This window comes from Diceros bicornis, chromosome 37 (genome assembly GCF_020826845.1).
Source record: "Diceros bicornis minor isolate mBicDic1 chromosome 37, mDicBic1.mat.cur, whole genome shotgun sequence".
Classification (NCBI taxonomy): domain Eukaryota; kingdom Metazoa; phylum Chordata; class Mammalia; order Perissodactyla; family Rhinocerotidae; genus Diceros; species Diceros bicornis.
Window position 1 is genome coordinate 16,203,507 of NC_080776.1, and position 23,376 is coordinate 16,226,882.

The 23,376-nt window shown below is 44.2% G+C and overlaps 1 protein-coding gene across 3 annotated transcripts in view; it reads left to right on the forward strand.

Moving 5' to 3' along the window:
- The window catches only part of RHBDD1 (rhomboid domain containing 1), a 120,421-nt gene that overhangs the window by 92,468 nt on the left and 4,577 nt on the right, over window positions 1-23,376 (forward strand). Inside the window, exon 7 of one of the 3 annotated variants that reach the window (XM_058533114.1) lies at window positions 12,936-13,246. The exons of the other annotated variants lie outside the window; for them this stretch is intronic. Within the exon in view, the coding sequence (XP_058389097.1) occupies window positions 12,936-12,943 (8 nt within the window). The 3' untranslated portion in view covers window positions 12,944-13,246. Of the gene's footprint in view, window positions 1-12,935; window positions 13,247-23,376 lie in introns of those variants that run through there. 3 annotated transcript variants of the gene reach the window in all.

The window sequence follows — 23,376 nt, forward strand, 5'->3', positions numbered from 1 at the left end:
AGAAGGGCACCACAGCAGCCTTCTTTTTCGAGTGTAGTTGAAATTTGCTTCTGTTCTGAGCCCCTGTTTCTGCACAGACAGTAGGTGTAGTATTGAACATACTAAGAGACATTTACCACCTGGAGGAACAAAGATTTAAGAGGTTAAAACTTTTACTTCTCATCTCTTTGAGTTTATGAAATACTTTCCCATCTTTTTTTTTTTAATTTGGTCCTCAAAACTGCCCTGAAGGCTATGGTTTATGGTTTTGGTTGGCTGTTTTTTTCATGAGGAAATTGAGGCTCAGAGAGGTTGTTTTCTTAGATATTTCACAAGATGATTGTGGCTGTTGGTGTGGGCCTCTGACTCCACTAGACTGTAAACTCCATGAGAGCGGGATGTCCTGTCCATCATGTGGGGACAGTTGAGGACCTTTGTGGGCTTTTACTTTTAGATCCCCACCCCCATGTCATTTCAAATGTATTAAAACATATGTAAGCCCATCATAGTATATAAATATATATAAGTAAAGGAATATAAATCTATATATCATATATATGAGTTGAGTTAAATGGTTGATATGGTACATTTCATGGGCATTTATTTAATTAAACATTATGTTTCAATTTAATAGTTTCTTTTTTACTAAGGAGCCACTTAATTATTTTGAGGTCTCAAACATTTTCACAGGCCTTTGAAAAACTCCCAGTCCCTGAGCGCTGTTCCTACAGTGGTTAAAGCTACACTCTGATCTTATTCACTCATTTATCCCTCACGCCTATCACAGAGCCCAGGGAAGGGCTTAATAAATATTTGTTGGGTGAATGACTCATTGAGAGAAGGAGTAAAGGAATGAGTGAACAACTAGTAAGTGGTAAAGTCTGGTGTTGAAGCACATGTAAACCCCTTGTAGGCTTACAGTAGTCTCTGCTTATCCGCAGTTTCAGTTACCCACGGTCAACCTAGGTCTGAAAATATTAAATGGAAAATTCTAGAAATAAACAATTCATAAGTTTTGAATTGCCTGCCATTCTGGGTAGTGTGATGAAACCTTGCACTGTCCTGCTCTGTCTCGCCGGGGACATGAATCATCCCTTTTGTCCAGTGGATCCACGCTGTATACGCCACCCGCCCGTTAGTCACTTAGTAGCCGCCTCAGTTATCAGATCAAGTGTCGGGTATCACAGTGCTTAAGTTCAAGTAACCCCTGTTTTACTTAATAATGGCCCCAAAGTGCAAGAATAGTGATGCTGGCAGTTTGGATAAGCCAAAGAGAAGATGTTGTTAATCTCTTACTGTGTCTTATTTATAAATTAAACTTGTCATAGGTATGTATGTATAGGAAAAAATATAGTATATATAGGGTTCGGTACCATCTGGGGTTTTAGGCATCCACTGGGGGTCTTGGAACGTATCCTCCAAGGATGGGGGGACTACTGTATTTCTTTTACATTGCCATGATGGTAGACCTGAAAGGACATCCCCAAACTGTGTATTCAAAATATGCTCCTTGTAATTTCTCTCGTTGTTCTTTCCCAAGCCAGTTCTCTGCTCTATTATAGCTAAGGTGCAAGAAAGAATAGACTACAGGTTATTTGACTCTTGGTAGCTCTTATGAAGAAATAGCCACTTTAGGGTCATAATCAATTCTTTTCTTTTTGTTTAATTGCTAAAGTTTATTTGCTTGGCCTTACAAGTATGAGATAAATGTGGCTATTATTAATATTCAAATATTCAAATAAGTTTCTTGACAAAAACCAAAGAGGTGTTTTTTGCCTGTCTGGTTTTTTGGTTTGTTTATTTAGAATTCTAAGTGTTTGCTCTTAGGTATTTGTCGTGCCAGGTCTGTGCTTCGTGAGATGTGACTTTTTTTAATCCAAAGGTGAATCTTTGTGGTCTTTCTTCAAAGCTTTGAGGATTTGGTAGCGAGTGACCTGTGGAACGTGATGGAAAGATAGAGAGAGGACCACCTCCTTATGAAGGAAAGAAATACAAAAGACTAAATGAGAGGAGAGGGAGAGAGAGAGACGAGGATTATCTAAGGGGAAGAGCCATCCTTTTCTTCCTCAGCCCTGATTTTACCCCTGGAAAAGTGGGCCTGCACTTTTCTATGTAAGTGGACACTGGGAGCGGTTGCTCCTCTAGGCTCGTCTGGACTCCCAGGGCCATGATGGACCTCACTGGATGGATGGCTCCAGGGCAGACTTGGGCTAAACTCAAGAACTTGCAGTGCTGCTTGATGGGCGAGTTTCTGGGTCAAGGCAGGAGTTGGAAACGGTGGAATGTGCCCTCCATCCATGAAAATTCTTTGGGATTCAGTCATTCAACAAATACTCATTGGCCACCTGCGCTAGGAATACCACAGTGACCAGGACAGACTTGTCCCTGGAGTCCAGAGGTCTGTCTCTTCACACTCAGATCAAGCTCTCGCTCCTCGGGGTACCTTTCCTGAGTATATTTGAAATGGCTTTGGTTTCTATTTCTCATTTTTTGGTTAGATTATATGTGCGTGCACAAGTGACCTTGTGTATTAAAAAGACTGAATCCTTCTGTTTATAAACTGAAGTTAGAGAGGGGAAGGAAGCCTGTAAGCATAAAAACCGAGCACGTAAAACTTCAGTTTCTCTGCTGTATTATTTTTCTGTATTTCTTTTTAAATCTCTTGGTGGACCTGGACTTCAAAATAGACAGATGCAGAACCCTTCTGGAGTTTGTGTTTTGCCCTCTGGTGCCATCCTTCCTCATGGTGGTTCCTCCCTGGACTTCCAACCTAGGGACTCATGTTCACTTTCAGTATTTCCTTTGTGCAGTGTATATATATATATTTTGATTGTTCTTAAAAGATTTTTTCTAAACTCATAAACCATTTAATTTGTGGCAGGAATCCCAAAGTATATTCCCCCCAGAGAAAGAACAAGATTTGCCTGGTGTCAGTTTAAGGAAATAATTACTCAGGAAAATCATGTGAGACGTTTTCTTGCACTGGAGCTGTTGGTGACCACAAAGTGGGTGCCAGAGGGGAGACATCTGGCCTCATTATCTAAAGAAATTGGGAAGGTGGTATTTTCATTTTCCCTTTTCCACTGTACTTCCTCATGCTTTGCCATTTACCCAAAACGATCCCCATTCGAAGATTGGTATTTATTGAGAGCAAAGCTCCATTGCCCTCAGAGTGTTTCCAAAAGCAGCTCCTAGATGTAATCTTTCATATTCACTCTTTCTTCCCTGTCCAGTCCCCTTCAACAGGAACTTTTCTAATATTTTATATGTGAGTTGTTTTCTTTTTAGAGAAGAAAGTAAATTAGACCAACAGTAAACAAGTCTGAAAGTTCTAGAGATTGTCATCCTGGGAAATGCCAGGTCTTTATTATCGTTGTTGTTATTTTAAGGAGTGATAACCAAATGAGAGGAACTTGGACCTGCTTCATTCACTGACAAAATTGCAGTTGATCATATCTCCCTCGCAGCAGTTCTGTGAGCCTCGGCACAGCTCTAGGGCCAATAAATAAGAGTAGTCTGCCCTGAAGTTGTACTTCTGACTGTCTGTCCTCCTGGCTGCCCACTCCTGCGAGTCCACTTGTTGTTCACATGGACCAGTTGGTAGGAGAATGGTTTCCCCCATCACTCTATTGCGATGGACTTGAGAGTTTGCAGGGAGGAGGCTCAGACTGTCTCCCAGCCTTCCCCCACTGGTATTTCACTGGCCTTGACAGATGGCCGGTGTATTTCTCATCCAGGATTCCTTTTACACAGCACTGAGTGTAACAATTTAAGTAAATAGTTAGGATACTGATCCTTCTATGCCAAACACTCGAAGTTCTAAGAATACTTTCCTGTCAAATATAGGTCTGAAATTTGGTTTGGGCCACTTGGTCACTATTGAACCAGGTGGGAGAAGTCAGTTGAGGAACACAGAATTCTTTGATGTAAGGTTAACTGCCTACCAACTGCATGTTTGAGTATTTGTGGCCTGACTTCAAAGAGAAGCCACTGTTCTGACAGTTGGGTTGTGTGTTACATGAGTAAGACTGACAATGCCTCGTGGGCAGCTGAGCCATTGGAGTGACCCCTTTAATTGAAACCTTGTTGGAGCACACATATTGTTTGATGCTCTGACTCGTAGGCACGTCAGTGTAGTCAGTGAGAATGAGGAGAACTAGGTTCCAGAGTTATCATAGCCGGCTGAGGGACCTTGGGTAAATTTCTTAGCTTTTATCAACTCTTTCAGCATCTGTAAGACAAGGGGGTGTCTAGGTAATCTCCAAGGCCTAGCTAGCCTTAGAAATTCTGTATACAGTTAACATTAGTCTTATTGCACAGGTTTCATGGATGTGAATATATGCACTCATTTAAACCCTACATTTATATTCATTTTAGGCTTAAATAAGCTTCTCAAGAGAAGAAACTGTACCTTACTCATCCTTATATCCCCTCAGTCTAAAATAGTGCCTGACACACAGTAAGTGTTTTCTATTAACATTGGTCATGTTAATTAAGGAAAGAAGGGAGAGGCAAGTTGCTAAAATTAATCACAATCTGGGCCGGCCCGGTGGCTTCGCGGTTAAGTGTGCGTGCTCTGCTACTGGCGGCCCGGGTTTGGATCCCGGGTGCGCACTGACACACCGCTTCTCTGGCCATGCTGAGGCCGCGTCCCACATACAGCAACTAGAAGGATGTGCAACTATGACATACAACTATCTACTGGGGCTGTGGGGTGGGGGGAAGGAGGAGGATCTCTGGCAATAGATGTTAGCTCAGAGCCAGTCTTCCTCAGCAAAAAGAGGATTAGCATGGATGTTAGCTCAGGGCTGATCTTCCTCACAAAAAAATAAATAAATAAATAAAACTGTTTAAAAAAACAAACACAATCTCAGAAAATTTGGTGGAATTAGAAATTACAAGTACTAAACCAAAATAAAGGAGAAGTTGGAGAGATAAAAGTGAGAAAATTAGCTGTGTTCTCCACTGGGCTGTTACTGATAAGGCAAACACCCTTTTGTCCAGAATTGTTAGAGAATTGCTTCAGATGCTGCACATCCAGTGCCTAACTCCATACCTGACACTTAGTAAGTATGCAATACGGCATTAGCTGTTATTAGTGGGGAGAAGAAGAAGAGTTTTCTAGTTAACCGAGGATTCTCAAACTAGGTGGATCAGCACTCAATCAACAGAACTGAATCTGAGAACATACATACTTTTTACCAAATTTTATAGACTTAACATTTGACTCAGAGGATCGTGCCACACACAGGTGGGTGTCAGCCCTCGGACATCAGTTCTCTGGGCACAGTGGTGTGGTTAAGCTGAGCAAGGACTTGGACTCCCCAGTGTTGTGTGCGTGTGGCTTTTTTGAGTCCCAAGTATCCAAGTGGTAACTTCTGCAGGGTCTCTGGTTAATTAAATGAAGATGGACAAAAGACACATCTGGTTATGGGATTCTTCCAGTTTGGCTGAAAAATAAATGGGAGTTTACCCCTGGAAGTGATTTGCATAGGGATTTCCAGTATACTCTTTAGGGTCTGGTCCCCATCACTAAGGACAGGTAGATACCCGTCTGTCGTTGAGAGGTGGTGACCCATCGGGAGCTGAGGGCGTCCTTGCGTGATTGGAGATTGCTCCTGTAATGTACCTAGCCGTGCGAGGCTCAGACACATCCTGGGTGTCTTGGTGCTCCCTTTACATTTTTAGGCCGTGCATCCCTTCTAGACTCTGCTCCATGCACAGATGAGGCCCAGACCCACTGCTCTAATGGGCCCATATGGACAGCACCAGTGCCAGGTGCCCCACGTCACTCACTGCAGTGACACAGTGGAGGGCCTGGGGAGAATCGGGTCTCTTGGTGGTGGCAATTGTGTTTTTAAAACCACCAGCTATTCCTTCTCTTTAGTCAGCAGTTCCATTTCTAACATCAGATCTTTCAGATCTGAGCTCTTGTCGAGTCTCCCGAGGTTTAACCTGGTGCCAGGATAATAGAAGAGAATAAAGAGAAACCCTTTTTGACAGGACTATGTAGAAAACTGGTGGAGTAGATGCCCATAAGGCCCCAACTCAAGGACCCTTTGCTTGCCCTCCTCAGCGTGGTCACCTCTGTGAGGAAGCACCCCTCCTGCTGGAGGGAGCCACTGCCTGATTTTCCCGGTCCTTTCTCATTTCCCCTTGGGGCCACTTAGAAGCCACACCAATCCTACCTACATTACAGAAAATGTTGTCAGTCCTCTTAATGAGGGGGGTGGTTTGGTGCGGAACAGGGAAATCTGCTTGGATGCAGAGACATTGGTCAAAATGTTGTCCAGTGCAGAAAGGCATGGAAATGCATTTACTTCTATGTAAAGAAGAAACCCTTGAAAGTCTATTGGGCCTAGAATTTTCAGCAGTCGATACATAAACTCCTTAAGTATTGCCTTGTATAACTGGCATATTAAAAGTTACGGTGATGCTTATAGAAACTGCATGTTATCTGGAAAATAGTTGAAAAGAGAGAATACGCATAAGTAAGGTTCCATCATTCTGATAGGAAGCCGGAACTGACAGTATCCCCCTCTGGGCCCATTGAGTGCATCTCACTGCAGGAGTAAGCCGCCTGGGACTGGGGTGTTTTATTCTGGAGACTAAATGCAGTGTGGATTGGTTCAGGGTGAAGTCCCCCAAGTCTTTGGCACCAAGGACACTGTGAAGGTGTGACAGCACAGGCTGTTCTCCCCTCTAGACCAGCCCAAATGTAGTTCCCAGGCAGGGCCTGTGGGGGCACTCCAGGTGTGGAGCTACTGTCCATCGTCACATGGTTCCTCCGTCTACACCATCTGGTCATCCTGAGTCTTATTACCCCCCAACCCCCAGGAACTGAAACACCACTAGGCAAAGAGGGACCAAGGATGCCTAGTCATGACTTCCAGAAGTCCAAAGCAAGGCTTGCTTCCGCTGCTTTAACATGCAGCAGCATCAGGGGCAATATCGCCGAACAGTAATGGTTTGTTGTAAATTACCGCCGCCCCCCCCCACCTCACCTCTACTGTCTCCCTTTGGCTTCACATCATTGCTGTGTTGAAAACTCACTGCCGCACGCTGATGCAGAATGTGCTGTTAGGCTGAGTGCTGCTCCCACCTTTAGCTGTTCTAGAACGTTCATTTCCCTGAGAGGAAGTGAAGAGAAACCAGTCTGAATTCACCTGTTCAGTTACTGTCTCATTATGGGGGGAGGGGGAGGGGAGGGTTAGGAGTGTATCTCCTGGTGCCTAGGTGTGGTTCACAAACCCTGCAGGCACAAAGGACCATGATGGGCCTGCTGCGGGTTGTCTGCAGTAGAACCCCTGCCTGGGGCACCGGGGCAGCAATAAGCCGCGTTGACCACAATCTTGTTCCCATGATTCTTTTCCACTTGGTGGTATCACACGTATAAAACTAGCGACTTCATTTTTTCTGCCCCCCTGCCCTTTAAAGAGGCATTGTCTTTTTCGAAGAGGCCCCAAACCAAGAGGGTGGTGGTGAGAGGCCTCGTGTTTGGTCTAAGACACAGGCTCTGAGTGCTGTGATAAAGCTGGCCTGACAAATAGGGCTCAGAAAACAAGCCACTGCTCTCCTGAGGCTCCTGTCTTCGTGGAAGAGGGACCTTCGTGGTCGTTTGGTTCTGCGCCTTTCTTTTCAAAATGAGGAACTCAAGGCCCAGTGAGGTGAAGGACCATCACTAGAACTTCTGTCTCTGGTTTCCAGTTTGGACTCTTGTCTACCCCTCAGCTTGCCCCCCTTTCTGTTTTGTTTTGCATTCAGTCTGGTCTTGCCTTCATGACTGCCTCTTTTTCTCTGTAAATGAAATATATTTGCTTTGCCTTTCGGCCCTGCCTGCCCGCTGTGTGTCCAAATAGCTGGCTGGAATTCATGAGAATGTTGTGTCTTCAGATGTTTATAATCCGAAAGAATCCCTTATGGTTTTTTTATAATAAAATGACTTGGATGTCGGTATTTTATGTTGGAAAGGCGAGCCAAGTTCACGATGCGGCAATTACAATGCAGCGCATTATGTATAATTTGTAGCGCGCCCCAGGAGCGATGGTAAACCGTGAAATGCCGTCCCGGCCCCACAGCATAATTAGCAGGATCAAACGCTGCCCAGAAAGAAGCACAATACTTGTTGTCCTAGGTCAATAAAAGTAAGGAAAAGTTCGGATTAAAGCAGTACACCCCAAATTATATAAAGAGCAGCCCCTATATCAGGCCGCAAAGATGTCAAGAGCCTTCATTGCTAATTGAAGAAACCTTTTGAGGTTTAACAGCTCATAAATTCGCACTGGGAATGCCCATTGTTCTGAGGTTATAAGTCTTGTCTTTGAAATTTAACAGTTGTACTTTTATATTGCATTCCTCCAAGAGTACCATTGTAAACATGAAGGGTTTGCACTTTAACATAAATTTGAACAATGTGATTTTAAAAGAGTTCGCCAGATCAAAGGGAGGCCATTTGGACATGTTTTATAAATTCTTTTTGTATAGTATTTAAAGCTACAAATGACTCAGAGAAGTATGTTCTCATTAGATCAGTTGTGTTGGTGTAGTGTCTTCGCTGGGGCTCTTGCTGCCCTTAGTTTTTCTACCTTAAGAGAATTGTTTGCAAACAACTCTAGGCCTTTTGCCAAATCAGTTGCCCTTAATCTTTTATCTTCAGATCCATAGAAACAGTTCTGGAAATGTTGTTATACTTGGTCTAAACAGCAACAAATTTTGTGCCTTTTCATAGTCATCTTTTTTTTTTTTAACTCAAAATATCTGCTATATCAACTTGCAATTTCTTCTTTCTCCATATAACAATAATTACGGCTGCTCCCGTACCCTCACAGCCTCTCGTTAAAAAAAAAAAAGCCGCTAATATTTTGCTGAGCCACTGATTAAGTCAAAGAAAGGTCGATGGTGAAGGGAGAGATGTGGGTGCTGGTTTCCGAAGCAGTATGGTAGACTGTAAAGAACACTGGGCTTCGATCCAACCCATGGTGTCCAGGCCATTCTGTTTACTGGCTGTGAGACCTCAGGAAATCACACACCTTCCTTGAGCCTCAGTTTGGCCATCTGTAAAATGAGGACAGTGGTCATCACTCTGCACTCCTCCCTCCCTCCCATTCCTGCATCGTTCGTTTATTTATTCATCCCTGGGAAGAGAAGGTGAACACAAACCCCCGCTCTTCTAGCCCCCACAGAGCTCACAAGCTAGTGAGGAAACACGTTACTGAAATAGAGTCAGGCATAATTACTAACTGTGGCGTCATGTGCTTTGAAGCAAGAGGACGTGGTCCTGTAGGAGCTTAGGGCAAAGGGGGGATGCAGTCACTTTTCTTGAGAGTATGGTGTTTCAGTTGAAAGCTGGAGGAAGAGTAACCAGTGAGTCAGAGTTGAAGGAGGGCAGGCTAACTGGGCAGGTACAAATTTTGATCTTTGTTCTTAAATAGAAGGAAACCCTTGGAGGATTTTAGAGGATAACGTTGATGAGATGTGTGATTTTGAAAAGCTCTTGCACTACTGTGTGGAGAATGGCGGGTAGGAAGACCAGAGAGGATGCCAGGAGATCGTGTAGGGGCTCAGGCACTGGTCCAAGCTCACAAAACAGGGGCTCAGCCAGGGTTGGTGACAGGGCAAATGGAGAAGAATGGATGAGTTTGGGGAATGTTCAAGTTAAAATGACAGGATTTGGTGATAGGTTGAAGCGGGGGCAGGTGAGGAAGAGGAAGGTGACTAGGATGACTAGGGTGACCAACTGGATGTCTGGTGGGGACATTCATGGGATGGAGCAGCCTGGAAGGGGGGTTGTTAGTGTGTTAATAGATGCCGCTTACCCTTGACTGCTTTGGCCCAGGCGCTGACACCCTTTAATTCATTCATTTCAGAGCACATCTATGAGGGAGGTTTCTGCATTGCATAGATAAGAAAAGTGAGGGTCAGTGAGGAAAGGAACTTGTCCAAGGGCACAGAGTAAGGGGCAGAGCCAGTATTCAAACTCAAGTCTGTCTGTTTCTAGAACCCATTCCCTTCCACTGTTCCCCACCAGAGCCAGGCAGCAGAAGGGCACTTTTGTAAAATACCAATGTCCACTCCAGATTTGACAAGGGAGGTTTGGGTTATGCAAGATGAAATGGCTAAAAGAGAAAGCAAGGAAGCCGAGCGATGTGAACGCACCATCGAGAGACCTGGGTTCTGGTTCTGTCCCTCTTAGCTGTGCAAAACAGGAAAACCATTTATTCTCTCTGGGCTTCCGTTTCCTGTCTCTGAAATGAGCACATTGGATGCCACCGTCCCAAGTGCTCCCCATCCCTGCTCTGGAAATCCATGATTTTTACGATGTGCTGGATGGAATTTTTACGATGATACTTGATGGAATCTCTAGAGCTTCTTTTTTTTTTTAAGTTGATGTTCATCTTTTATCATAGCTTTAAATAGCTGCAGAGGATCTAAGTCAGGTATTTAATAACTCTTTAGATGTATCCAATGAAAATTATGTATGCTAGTGATTTGATGCCCCATATCATCCGTTTAAAAATACATGTACAAATTCTTGTATATGTACAAGCTTAACAATTGGAAATTTTATATTATTCCTTTATCTTTAGAGCTTCTTTCTTAAAGCTATAGATGGGCCTTTCAGTACTAGCTTTTAATCTGGCCACAGCACACGCTTAGATATTTCCAAAGATGCTCAGAGAGCAACATATTCCTCCCCACTTATCTAAGTCTCCAGTTATCCGAGGTAAGCCTAATTCCAGATTCCTATCTTGGAATTTAAAGTTCAAAAATTTAGCTTTGAGGTCTCCCTTTCTGTTCTTAAAATAAGTTTTATTTTACTAGAAATTAACAGACATGTAAGAATAAGTAATTTTTGTTGTTGTTAAATATGTCTCCATAGCATAGGCCATTTTAGAGTCATTTCTGAGCAATTCTAGGTCAGTTTGAGGCAGTTTGGGAGAGACTGTTTCAAAAGTGTGAAACAGTCTGAGAAAGCCCCTAGGTCTCCCTGAGGTTGGCAGCGCTTGTTTATTAGAGATGTTTCAGTTGCAGGGCTGTGTGTGTGTAAGTTAACACACAGACTCGCACAAGCATGCACACACACACAAACACACATACTCTCTCTCTTTAATGGATAAGAACTGAGTGTGAGTGAGGATGAGTTAATCAGACCTAAAAAAAAACACAAAAAGGAGCAATTAGGCTCAGGGTTAGGTTAAATACCGTTGAGTACAGAAACAGGCATGTTTTTTAAATGATCGTCATACTTCTGGGGTAGTTTATCACATCCCAGAGATTCACCACCGTCACAATTCTAGGCTAACTCTGACCCACATGAAGAATTTCTCAGCTTGAGGTGCAAAGAGCAAGGCTCCTGCTTGTTTGTGTATTTCTCCAGATGGCCTCCCACTGCCACTTATCTCACGAGCTTATCCACTCCGAAGGCTGAAAGGTTGAGTCGCCCTCACCTTCCAAGTTATCTAGGCCTTTGTGGGGGAGCCCGCCCCAGTTCCCTAAACCACCAGATGTTGCTATTCAGGATTCACGGCTCTCATGCTGTCGATAAGTGTGTCATTCTTCTTCTGCTTCTTTGCACCTCCTCCCTCTCCTGCCTTTTTTTTTTTTTTAACCCGGCAAGCGCACATCTGGCCACCGTACTTGCATTGCTTTATTTTCTTGTGGTGGCGTTGGGCTGGTGGTCTCCCAGATGCCCTCATCCTGCCCCCTGCTGATTCGAGCACCTTGAGACTAGCCGTGGCACACCGTCCTTGCAGATTTTTCTCAGGACAGTTTATCTTCCTCTCATTCCACCTGCGAGAGAAGGACGCCGGGCGGCTTGCAGCTTTCATGACAACTTTGAACCACGATGTCTCCTTGGCCACTAGAAATCTCAGGGACGATTTCCTGGGTCAGGGGTTGTTTTTGTAGTTATGTGTTGATATGGCATCTCTAGACACGTAGTTATGTACTAGTCAGGCTTATGGTATTTGAAGAGTAGAAATAATTTGAATTTTTAAAGTCTTTAAGACAGTTTTCAGCTTAGATGTACATAATACATCTCATATCTCAGCCTGTTTCCAGCTACTATCAGTTCTCTATACTGTATCTGGAACCCCAGAGCCCAAGCGAACTTCATGAATTTCATAGAGGAAACAAACAGGCTGAATTGTATTCTGAAGCCTGTGGGTTTGTAGCCTCCCCTTACCTGTTCCTCACTGGTTTATGTCTTGAGATTTGGGAACTGGTTACTGGCTGAGGTCAGAAATCGAGATTCCTGGGCCTTGAAATTCTTTCCCTGCCACCATTTATCTTCATTTCTCGCCTGTAGCCCCATCATCCTCTTGTCCTCATCTCTGCCCAGCCCTAGTGGCATGTTATTTGGCTCTTTGTTCATTTGCCAAACATTTATGATACACCCACCATGTACCAGGCACCCAGGATCCAGAGGTGAATCCCTTTGTTCCTAGGACTGGGTGAGCGACACTGGGCCAGTTTCTCTAGTCTAATGTTGTAACTAATAGACTCTCCAGGGCAATACCATAACTGTATTTGCTTTGTCCTTCAGGGAGCTAGGTTGCATTGGTATCTTACTTTTAAAATCCACATCACCCAGGATTGAGCATAGCACAACCTGGGAAACCACTAGAGTCTCCGGCTCATGGAAAATGTGACAAAAGACCTACTTATACCAAATGCGGTGATGGGGCTGATGGTCAAGACCAAGTAAAACCCCAGAATCCAACACGGCCATCCTCTGATCCAGGTTTCTCAGGGTGGGGCCGGCCGTGTCAGACTCACTCGAGGTGCTTGTGAAAAATGCAGATTCCTGGGTCCCACCACAGACCTCGATCTGGGATCTCCCAAGTTAGAGCGTGGAATCTGCTTCTCACCAAGCTCCCCCACTTGAAAGTTCAGGAATTACTGTTCTAGATCCAGTCTCTAGTCTTCAGTGCTTTGACATGCCATGCTTTTTGCAGGACTGTGACATGGAGCTATTGACGTGGAACTCTGCGGGACCTGACACATGGCTCATCTTAGTTGCAGCTAGTCAGTCCCAGCCCCCTTCCCACCCCAGGGCCCACAGCCTCATTTGTCCCGACACATGGTTACCTACAAGGTTGTCCAGTGTGACCTGGACTTGACCCCGAGTGGTCACTCTCCACAGAAGTTTCCAATTGAAGTTTCTTTATCCCTTTCCAAAGTTCTCCTCTTCCTGGCTCTCCATCTTTTTTTTTCCTTTTTCCTTGATTTCTTGGGATGATGTATTTGTATTTTCTTATGCACAAAGATTAAAAGGTATTTTCAGAAGTTTGAGGTTTCTGAGGGAAATGTTGGCTAATTTCAAATGGTCTGTGATTTCAAAGGTCAATGAAAACATTATCTCAGGCCTTTGTTTAAAAGAGCTGGAAATCGTGCTGTCTCTGATTTGAAACTCAAGTCGAAGGGAATGAGAAAAAAATGCAACAGGTCTAAATGTCCTGAAAAATGCGTCTCCACACTTCTATCTGAACAGGGCATTTGAGAACCTGGGCAAAAATCAATGGTGTTGAGGATTTTGATATTTCTGAGTGGAGGACCTACCTCCGTGCATGAAAGAGGGTGGACTGTGCACCTGGCATGTTACTCCTTGGAGGAAGGGAGCTGCTTGTCCCAGGCAGTTATGAACCACTACTTTGAAGGGCTTCACCCACCAGGAAGCACATCCGTGCATCCCTCAGATCGCTGGGGGTCTGCCCCTCAGCAGAGACAGCCAGAACCTGCTGAACCACTGGTTACCAAGCTGCCAACTTCAGACGCCGTCATGGCATCTCTGAGCCTGGGCCGACCAGGACAGTAGCAGCTAAGTCTGGGGTCATAGGCTAAGGAATTAAAAATGTTCTCCAGGGAGGAACCATTGGTGCTGGAGGCCTTTGGACATTTACAGGACTCAGGGAATACTCCATTTGTAAGTCTTGCGCATTAGCCTGTTGCCAGGCCAGAGAAGTCCCCAAGTCAAACCATGTTCTGACTGGCTTTAGATAGCTGTCCACTCTGAACCAGTGCGATGTCAGGCACAGTCAAAGTGAGCTCTAGACGGCTTCCTTCATCTCACTTCTGCCTCCCTGACTTTCTGTTGGGGTGGTACAAGAAGTGGCAGAAGGAAGGAAGATTGAGGGAAAGTATAAGTGGGGGTTTGGGTGAAAATGTGAACCAGTAAACAGAACTACTTTGATTAGGTTTAAAAAAAAATCATTTTTAGTTTTACTGCATCCAGGATTAATTGTCTTATTACCAGAGATTGTATCGTATCTCTTCTAATTTGGAGTGAGAGTGATACAGATCATTCCAGTAAAAGCGCTCAGCTATGCAAGGCAGTGTGTACAATAGCAAGAGTAAATTCTGAGTTAGAACTGGTTAAAATATCTATATCCATATCCATGTGCATAACCACATCTGTCTCTCTCTCCCAGTGCCTTGTCAATCTCCTCTGCTCTGGAAGAAAGCTGATATTACATAGAAACTGCTAGATGCCAGCAAATAATTCCCGGGTTTCAGACCATCTAGACAATAAACAACTCCGTAATATTCAGTGCAGCAGCTTCTGTAGAGCCCATCTGTTTCAAAATAACCCTCATTCTGCTTACAGTGCGGAATGCTTTGTTGACTGGAATTTGTCCTGGTTTTCTTCAGATTCAGTGTCGTAGGCCTCTGGTTCCACCTGCTGGCCAACGTAAATACTGAAATGAAACCCAGGGTTGGTATTTTCAGTTGAAAGAAAAATCTGAGCTGTAGCTTAATGGTTCCCAAAAGCTAGTGTACGTCGGAATCACCTGGGGGCTCATTAAACATACAGTGGCCTGGGCTCTGTGCCAAGCCTGCCGAATCGGAAACTCTCTCAAACAGCTCTCCTGGTGATTCACACGCTCACAGCAATGTTAGAGAACCACTTCACCTGGAATCCGGGGACCTGGAGCCCAGCGAAAAGATGGGATGCCCCCCTATATTACTCAGCCCCAAACAGAGAAAGTGACAAAGGCTGCTTGAGGTCCCGCTCCTACGTCTTCCGGTTTATCCTGGTAACTCTCGGTGGCGAGGGTCAAAGCTTTATTCCCTTGGAACTCGTGCAAAAAGTTTAAATGTGGAAGAGGAACCTGGCAAAGACTACTTAAGCGAGTGCTCAAGGTTACATCCCCACTGATCAGTCATGTGGACAACACGAACCCCTGATGTGATGTGATGGAAGGGCGCTTCATCTGTGCTCTTCTTCTCCAAAACCCATAGCCGCAGTCTAATCAGGAAAAACGTCAGACGTAGCAAATTGAGAGACATTCTATAGGCTACCTGGCTGGTACCCCTCAAGATTGTCAAGGTCACGGGAAACCAGAAAAGACTGAGAAACTGCACAGACCAGAAGAGACTGAGGAGATGTGACAGCTAAATGTGCTGCTGGATCCTGGGATCCTGGGACAGAAAAAGGAGATGAGTGGAAAACTGGTGAAATCCAGGTGAAGTCTGGAGTTTATTAGTAGTAATGTACCCATCCTTATAAATGGTTTCTTAGTTTTGACAAATATACCTTGATAATGTAAGGTGTTAACATTAGGGGAATTGAATTGTCTGTATTATCTGACGACTTGATTGTAAATCTAAAATTATTCCACAATAAAACATTTATTCAGTGCGGGGGCAGAGGGCACTGAATTAGACTGAATGAGTTGGAGGACATTGCCAAGGACCACGGCATGGCCTGTTCTCTGCCCAGCGGCCAGAAGTCAGGGCGAGGCTGGCTGACAGGGCAGCCAGTACTCTCTGGAGAAGCCGCCAGGCCGCAGGCGTAGAGGAGGCAGGTTGCTGGTGTGGCCCATGTGCCCTCTCCCATCTGTAAGCCAGCCAACCCCGATGTCTCACTGGGGACCAGACAATTGTGGGATCTTGCACCTCTGTGCAGAGGTCTGAAATGTCTGCTGCAGCCCCCTCATTGCACAGACGAGGTGCCTGAGGCCCAGGGAGAAGTGACTTGTCCAGGGTCCTGGTGGAGCCGGGATGTGAACCCACATCTGGTGAAGTGTGATCTTTTTCCACAGTGTTTCTCAGTGACTTGATGCAATCTGCAATCTGCAATTGAATCACCTGGGTGCTCATTAAAATGCAGCTTCCTGGGCTCCAGCACCATTTAATGCATAAGACTCTCTGGCAGTGGGATCTGCTAATCTGCATTTTTAACAAGTTCGCCATCAATATACACACTAAAGTTTGAGGACCACTGCAGCAAATTGGGCAACTGTCCAGTTCATAGTCTCTCCAAGATTATCTGGCTTTGCCAAAGCCTCTTGCCCTGGGGCTACTGAAGGACTGGGACCCCAGCTCTGACTCCTGCCTTTATGGACCAGTTGGTTGCTGTTCCGTGGAAACTATGCTTTTAGGGCTGGGGCTGTCAGGAAGCCAGGAAGGCGAGAATTCAGCCACAGCCACTCTTTTAGGATGAAGACCTTAGCAAGTGGCCAGCAGCAGGGCCAGAACCCACTATGTCTCAGAGGAGGCAATTTTTTATCTTTTTGAGCTCAATTTATTATAGTTTAAATACCCTTTTATCCACTACCCTCACCTTTTTTTAAAATAATGAAATTAAAACTTACTCAAAGACAACCCAAGATCAAGAAGCAAGAGGAGGTTGGCAATGGGACTTGTATCCAGGCCCTGAGGAGGCCACTAGAAGTTCCTTCCTGCTCTTCCTTCCACACCATGGCCCCACCTTAACATCACATTGGCGAGCCTCCTCCACCTGAGAGATGAAGGCCAGAGCTGACAAAGGGCCTAAGGAGTCCCGAGACTGGAGCAGGCCTGAGAGTTCCCAGAGTGGAGTCCAGCAAAGGTGCAGGACCTGTGCTGGTCCTGCCACGGCCCCGTCTGTAGGCTGGTGTGGAATCTCAATCAGAAACATCAGGAGAGATCAGGGATGGCAGCCACCCTTCCTGGGCAAGTCAGGCACGTTTGGCCCCGGGGATTCTAAGAGGAATGTGAGATTTTAACATTCCAGAGGGTTTTGATCCTTTTTCTAGCATTGCCCATACTCACATATATGTTTTTGATCAGAACTCCCTCCCTCCCCAGAGACGACTTCCTTCTTCTACCTTCAGTTTTCTTTTTCTGTTATAAAGTATGTTCTCAAATCTGTGCCTCAGGACAAGGCCCACGTCTGGTTTCTCTCTGTCGTCCCAGCCAGGCGCATCAGGCCCCTCATGTGTATGAAGCATGAGAATACAGAAATGACAGACATCCTTTGTCCTCAGGGAGCCCTGTGTCTAGTTTTCCAAGAATTTTCATAAATTTGTCCAGTGAATAAAAATAAATACAGTCCCAAAGTATATGGAATAGGGAAGGAGATTCTTGAGATAGTCAACCTCTTTCAGTTTCCAGAATCAGCTGATATGGGTAAACTGAGGCACCTGCAGATTGCTGACCCAAGGGCACTCGGTTTTAGATCAAGGAAAATTTGAAACATCCTAAGTCATTAAATGTATGTAAAAGATATTTGAAAATCATTTCTAGTGTCATTAAAATTTCTCTTGATAAAGTGCTAATGTGGTGACAGCGTTTTCAAAGGATTTAAGACAGGTTGATTAAAAAAATAGAAAAGTTTCTTTAGTATTAAAATCCACATCCGTTTGTTTTAGAAACAAGCTTCGTGTTACAGTGATTTCTAACGAGAGCCGGACACTCTGCTCCTCAGCCTCTTTCCTTTCTTGCTGCTCCTCTAGCACAGTGTGGTAGAAAGTGCATCGAGAACTATTTCTGTAAAAAGTTATAAACTGTTCTGTTTAAAAAATACTTGATAGTTAACTACCAACGCTGACTTTTGCAGCTGGGCCTTTTGCTAAAATATATACCTTGTCAAAGGAGATCCTAATCCTAGATGCTTTCAGTTGTCAAAAAATCTTACTATTTGCAATAAGCATTATCTAAGGCAAGAGGTCAATTCTTTTGTTCTTCCTGCTTTTTAAACAGATCCTGTCTCCAAATCACAATTAAGGCAGTAATAATGTTCAGGTTTACCGATTCTGGCTTGGGATTAAGGAAGACGACTAATACACCTCATGTCTGGAGCAGAGTAGGGAAGGATCTGGGTTTGGATCCTGACTCAGCCACTGACCAGCTGTGTGGCCTTGGCAAATTACTTGAAATCTTTAAGCCTCAATTCCTTGTCTGTAAAATAAACAAGGAAATTCCACTTGGAAGGATAAGTAGAATAAAAACCATACATAATAATATGGATGAATCTCACAAACATAATGTAAAGTGAAGCCACTCACAAAGGGTACATTCATAAATGTATGAATCCATTTATGGACAGAAATAGACAAAACGAATCTACACTGTTAGAAGTCAGGATGGTGGGTACTCTTGGGTATGGGAGTAGTGACTGGAGGAGAGCACGTGGGGAAATATTCTGTATTTCGATCTGGATGTTGGTCCCATATGTTCAGTTCATGAAATTAATCAAGCTGTACACTTCTGAAAAAGGAGGGAAGAGTAAGGGTGAAGGCGTAGCAGTTGCCCAGCAAACGTTCACCGTCTCCCTCTTGACTTTCTGTTCTAGAGGTCGGACCATACATTGTCTTTATTGCAAGAAACACTAGACCTGACATAGTGGACCCAGTGTTATAGGTTACTCAAATTGCTAACTGGATTATAGCCTGTTGATTTTCAGTCAGTCGTGGCCATTAAAGGTCCCCAAAATTAACCACGCAGAACAAGGAGAAAAGTACAACAGGTAAAGTAGCAGCTGAGTTGCTCTCCATTTCAAAGCTTCTCATTTTGAGATTCCAAATATTGTTTCAGAATGAGGAAATCCCCACTGTTGCTGACTTGACTGGGTGAGGAGTAGAAATGGGAATTTTTCTCTCTCAAGTTACATCTAAATGTTACCATTCTTGTAAGCCATAATGAAACTTCCATTTATATGAAAGTTGTGAGGTTTTAGGTGAATTTCAAATTATTAGAGAGAGCTCGATCGATCGATGGATGATTATAGTTAGTGACTCGAAAAGTAAAGAGGTCTTAGTGTCCTTAAGCATCTCCCATTTTCAGAGACTGTCTTGCTAAATTGTTGGACTTGGGGTTTCTTCCAGGCCCTTTTGGTCTTTGTCAGTAAATGACTTCACAACCATCCTTTCCGAAGGCATTTTGGAAGCTTTATCATTCATAGAATTCTAATAAAGTAACATTTTTGAAAGAGAGAACGTGGGTCCCGTGCTGCTGCCCTCACCTGACAATAGAAATCCCGGAGAACACTGCTGATATATTTAGAGGTTTCCTCGTTTGTAAAAAAAAAATTTTTTTAAGTGATTGCTTCTTTAGCCCCCTAATTTAAGAGAAAGATATGCCCTCCTGCAACTTCACTTTAGTATAATTTCACTGAATGGTGTAGAGTGCTCATCAGATCATGGGCAGGATCTATGAATACCAGCAGATTAAATGTCTCTATTTGTAGGGACGGTGAACAGTCGGGAAAATGGCCATCAACTCATGGCATTCTTTTTAGCAATTCTGATCTGGATGAAATTGCTTCTCCTCCCTTAGATGTAAAATGCAGAGGTACTGCATTATACATAAGAGTAGAGAACTGAAATTTTTTCCATCAAGAACCACGAATCAATAAATCTTACGATCTCACTACTGGTGCTATAATTGAGCTAAATTGTCATAAACTGGGCACTGTTCCTGAGGTTCTTTGAAGCATGCTCACTGTTTCCTTGAGTAAAATTGAGGGCTGACCTCCATTTACAGGAACACAGAGGCAAGGCTCATAAATACTAATATTCTGTACCAAGTTCATCAGAGCAGGGCCATTTCACCCCAGACTGTAGACATCCAATGCATGATTTAACTCAGCGGGGAAAAGAAGGTCTTGGCTGGGTTCTCCAGCTTCCCCAATGACTGGAAGGCTCTTGCAGGTGACAGAAATGTGCTGCTAACTGGAGGTTGTTAATTACCTTTTTTGTATCTATTTCTTAGAAGGCAAATATTTAGTAATTAGCAACTCCATGTTGTGTACAAAACACTGCTAAATGGTCTGCAAACAGAATTGGGCTCTATCTTTTAAGAAATCACTGCTTTTTGTCATTTTATCTGTCTATACAGAGTTAATGATACTAACAAGTAGACATCTAACACATGGTTCCTAATGATGTTAGAGATTAAGAATCATTACATCCACTGCTCATCAGGTATTTACTGCACACCTGGCACTCAGCTAAGCATTTCATATGCATCATCTCTTATCCTCTCAGCAGTCCAGCAAAGGAGCTACTCTTACTATTCCCATTTTATAGATAAGGAAACTAAGGCCAAGTGAAAGTAACCTACTTACTCAGGGATATGTAGCTAAAAAGTAGTGAAGTTGGGATTTAATCCCAAGCCGTCGAATTCCAGTGTTGTGGAAAGGACCCTGGCAGCCTCCCTCACAAGCAAACCAACTAGAGCCTGCCAAAATGAAGACTTGCTTGGGGAGCCCCCGGGGGTTCCAGGCAGAGCTAGGAAGTCATCTCCCCATTCCCTACCAATACCTTTTCCGTTATATCCCTGGGGACCTCCTGTCTTTTCACCACCCGGCTGAGGCCTGTCCAGATCTTTTCTCCATGCTTAACAAATGTAAGTACATATTGAAAACACATTTCTAAGACCCTTTGAGAAACGCAGAAGATCCTGGAGGCTATGGAGAGAAGTAATAGACTATGTGACACAAGTGGAAAATATAGAAACGGTTTAAAAAGTAAATGAAAAAGTGGGGAATTGGAAGAGAGAACTCAGCTGAAACAGAGTAGAGTAGCCAGAAGGCCTTGTCCGCAGCGTGGCGCTTACCCAAAGCAAAGATGTGACACACGGTGTGGGTGGGTGGCTGGCTGACATCAAACATGTAATTGTCTTCGAAATATCACAGATTAATTTACGCTTGGAAGCTCCCCCCACATTAACTGAGATTGAGAACAGTATAGTGTTCGAGCCTGAAATGAAGTAATTAAGTCATTCCTCAGGCAGTAGAGTGGCTTTGATATTATCAGAAACGCTGAGTTTGAAGGATTTAAAATACTCATAAAATCAGGCCTGATTAAAAATCGGGCATTGTCGTTGTTGTTGTTGTGCTGTGATATCCAGGGTCCTTCTTGTGATGTTAGAAAGCCGAACCACTCTAGTAGCCGCTGGGATTTAAGGGGACCCAGTGTGGGAACTTTGTAGTCACGTCTGTGATTAAGCAGAGTTCCATAGAGCTGAGGGCTTAGGCTGGATCTTATTCTTTTTCTCTCTTCAAATAGCAGTGAGCTCCCCACATATCCACAAAGAAAAGGGACACTCTGGGTTTGACGGGAGGGTAGGGATGGTGAAAGGGTGTGAGGCTTAAGGCATTTGGTGTGTAAGAAGTGATAGCAATGAGGGGTTGTGGAAAGAACCAGAGGTGCCGTCAGAAGACCTAGGTTCCAGTTTTTCTTCCCCTCGTGCTAGCTTTGTGACTTTCGGTGTGTCCCTAACACTCTCTGAGCCTCAGTTTCCTTGTCTGTAAAATTGGGACCATAAAATTGGTAGTAAAAGGTAATTGAAATAGGGCACCTTAACAGGGCTCTGTCAGCAAAAGAGTGATTATTGTTCCTCTCTTGATGTGAGATTTCTACTTCAGCGTGTGGCATTTCTTCTGTTGGCTCAGCCCTGGTTCTCTTCTAATGCCCTGTGAATGGGTCCAGAGAGCCTTTGTGCTGGCTGCGCATTTTGAGAGCTGGACCCCAGGAACCTTCACAGCCTGCCTCTTCTAATTCCTCCCTGCGTTTCCCTTTGTGGAACTGTTAATTCTCAGGCTTTTTCTTTTGGACTCTGATTCCCTTTGGGAGTCGGAGCACTCTTTCTGCTTCTGTGGGCTCGTGCCCTGTGGCCCGGAGTCAACATGCCACGTTGAGCTTGCTTCTGACTCTGCCCACAGCTGTCCCAACATTTCCCTGCCCAGCTGGAAGCGGGTGTCACATACTGGCCTGCGCTCATAAGTGCAATTAAGAATAGTCTTGTTGTTAAAAACAACTGTGAAAGGAAAAGCAGGATTTGGATCTCATCATATAAAACAATTTTAAGCAATAAACTAATGGTAATTGGATTCATGAGTTTCTCTGTAATTTCAAAGCATTTACCACTCTGAACAAAGAGACATTCCTTTTCAAATATATATGTCCAGTAAAACTGTTAATCTTATAGTATTCATAAAAGCTTTATGGTGAAAGTCGTATAAGCCTATAATGTGTTTGAACATCATCTTTAATGAAAGTTGATAAATTGACGATTATTTCACTGTGTCAAAAAAACCCTGAAGTAGAGGTTACCCAGCAGGAGTGAGTGTGGAGCTAGGCCTGCCCAGTTCACTTTAGAGTGTACTAGTCAGGAAGAGTTACGGGGGAGTCAGGAGGGGGCATTCTCCCATGGTCTCAAAAGGAAAGGAGAATCAGATATGGGCAAGCATTGGGCTCTCCATTACAGTGGGGAAGCAAAAACATTAAAAGAGTTACCTTTTGACTGCCGTTTTTAAATTTCTCATCGTCTGACAACTGAAATTCCAGTGTGGATTGAGGGAACTGACTCTGGGTTTCACACTGCTTTCTCTAACATCTTGTCATTACAGTCTTAACAATTGTCATGTCCATATATTACCTGTAAACATCTTTGACAAGGCACCACACTTGGAGAGAGAGCAGGTGGGATCAGCTGTTCGCTTGTTTCCCCTCCTGGCTCGAACCCCCTCGCCCACCCACCCTTCCCAGCTGAGCCAATGCATCCAGAGTATTTGGCTCCCCGAGTCAATTGTGTCAGAAGCTCAAGGGGCAGTGTTGAATGTAGTTGTCTGGCTGTAACATATACCTTTGAAAGTCATAGGCAGGTGCTTCTGAGTCAAGACTGTATGTTTCCTGAACAGCTACTGTTGTCCAGAACTGTATCAGGTCCTGGGGAGCAGAGAGAAGTGTCTGAGTGGTTCCCTGCCCTATTAGAGCTTATGATCCTAGCAGGAGAGAGAAGAGTGTGAACAAATGGTTGCCCTGTCTTTCAGGATGTGATGACTGTTACATGAGAACTACCAAGAGGAAGGTGCTAGAGGCTCAAGAGCTTGGATTGGGAGAGAGCTCTTCCGTCAGGGGTGGCCAGAAGGCAGTGCAATTTTGTGGGGGCATTGGAAGATGAGGAAGACTTGGTTGATGTAGCTGATGGGAGAGGGCCTTTCAGAGAGAGTTAATCGGGTTAGCAGAGGCACAGAAATGGAACAGTACCATCTTTCTGGTCCACATGCTTAAAAGTAAACCTGCTGCTGACCTGTGTCTATTGGTGATGCTCTGCATGGCTGCCTCCTGGAGGACAGTGAAGCTCTTTGATTAGATTTAGGTTGCTGGTTCCTTGAGGTCAAGGACTGTC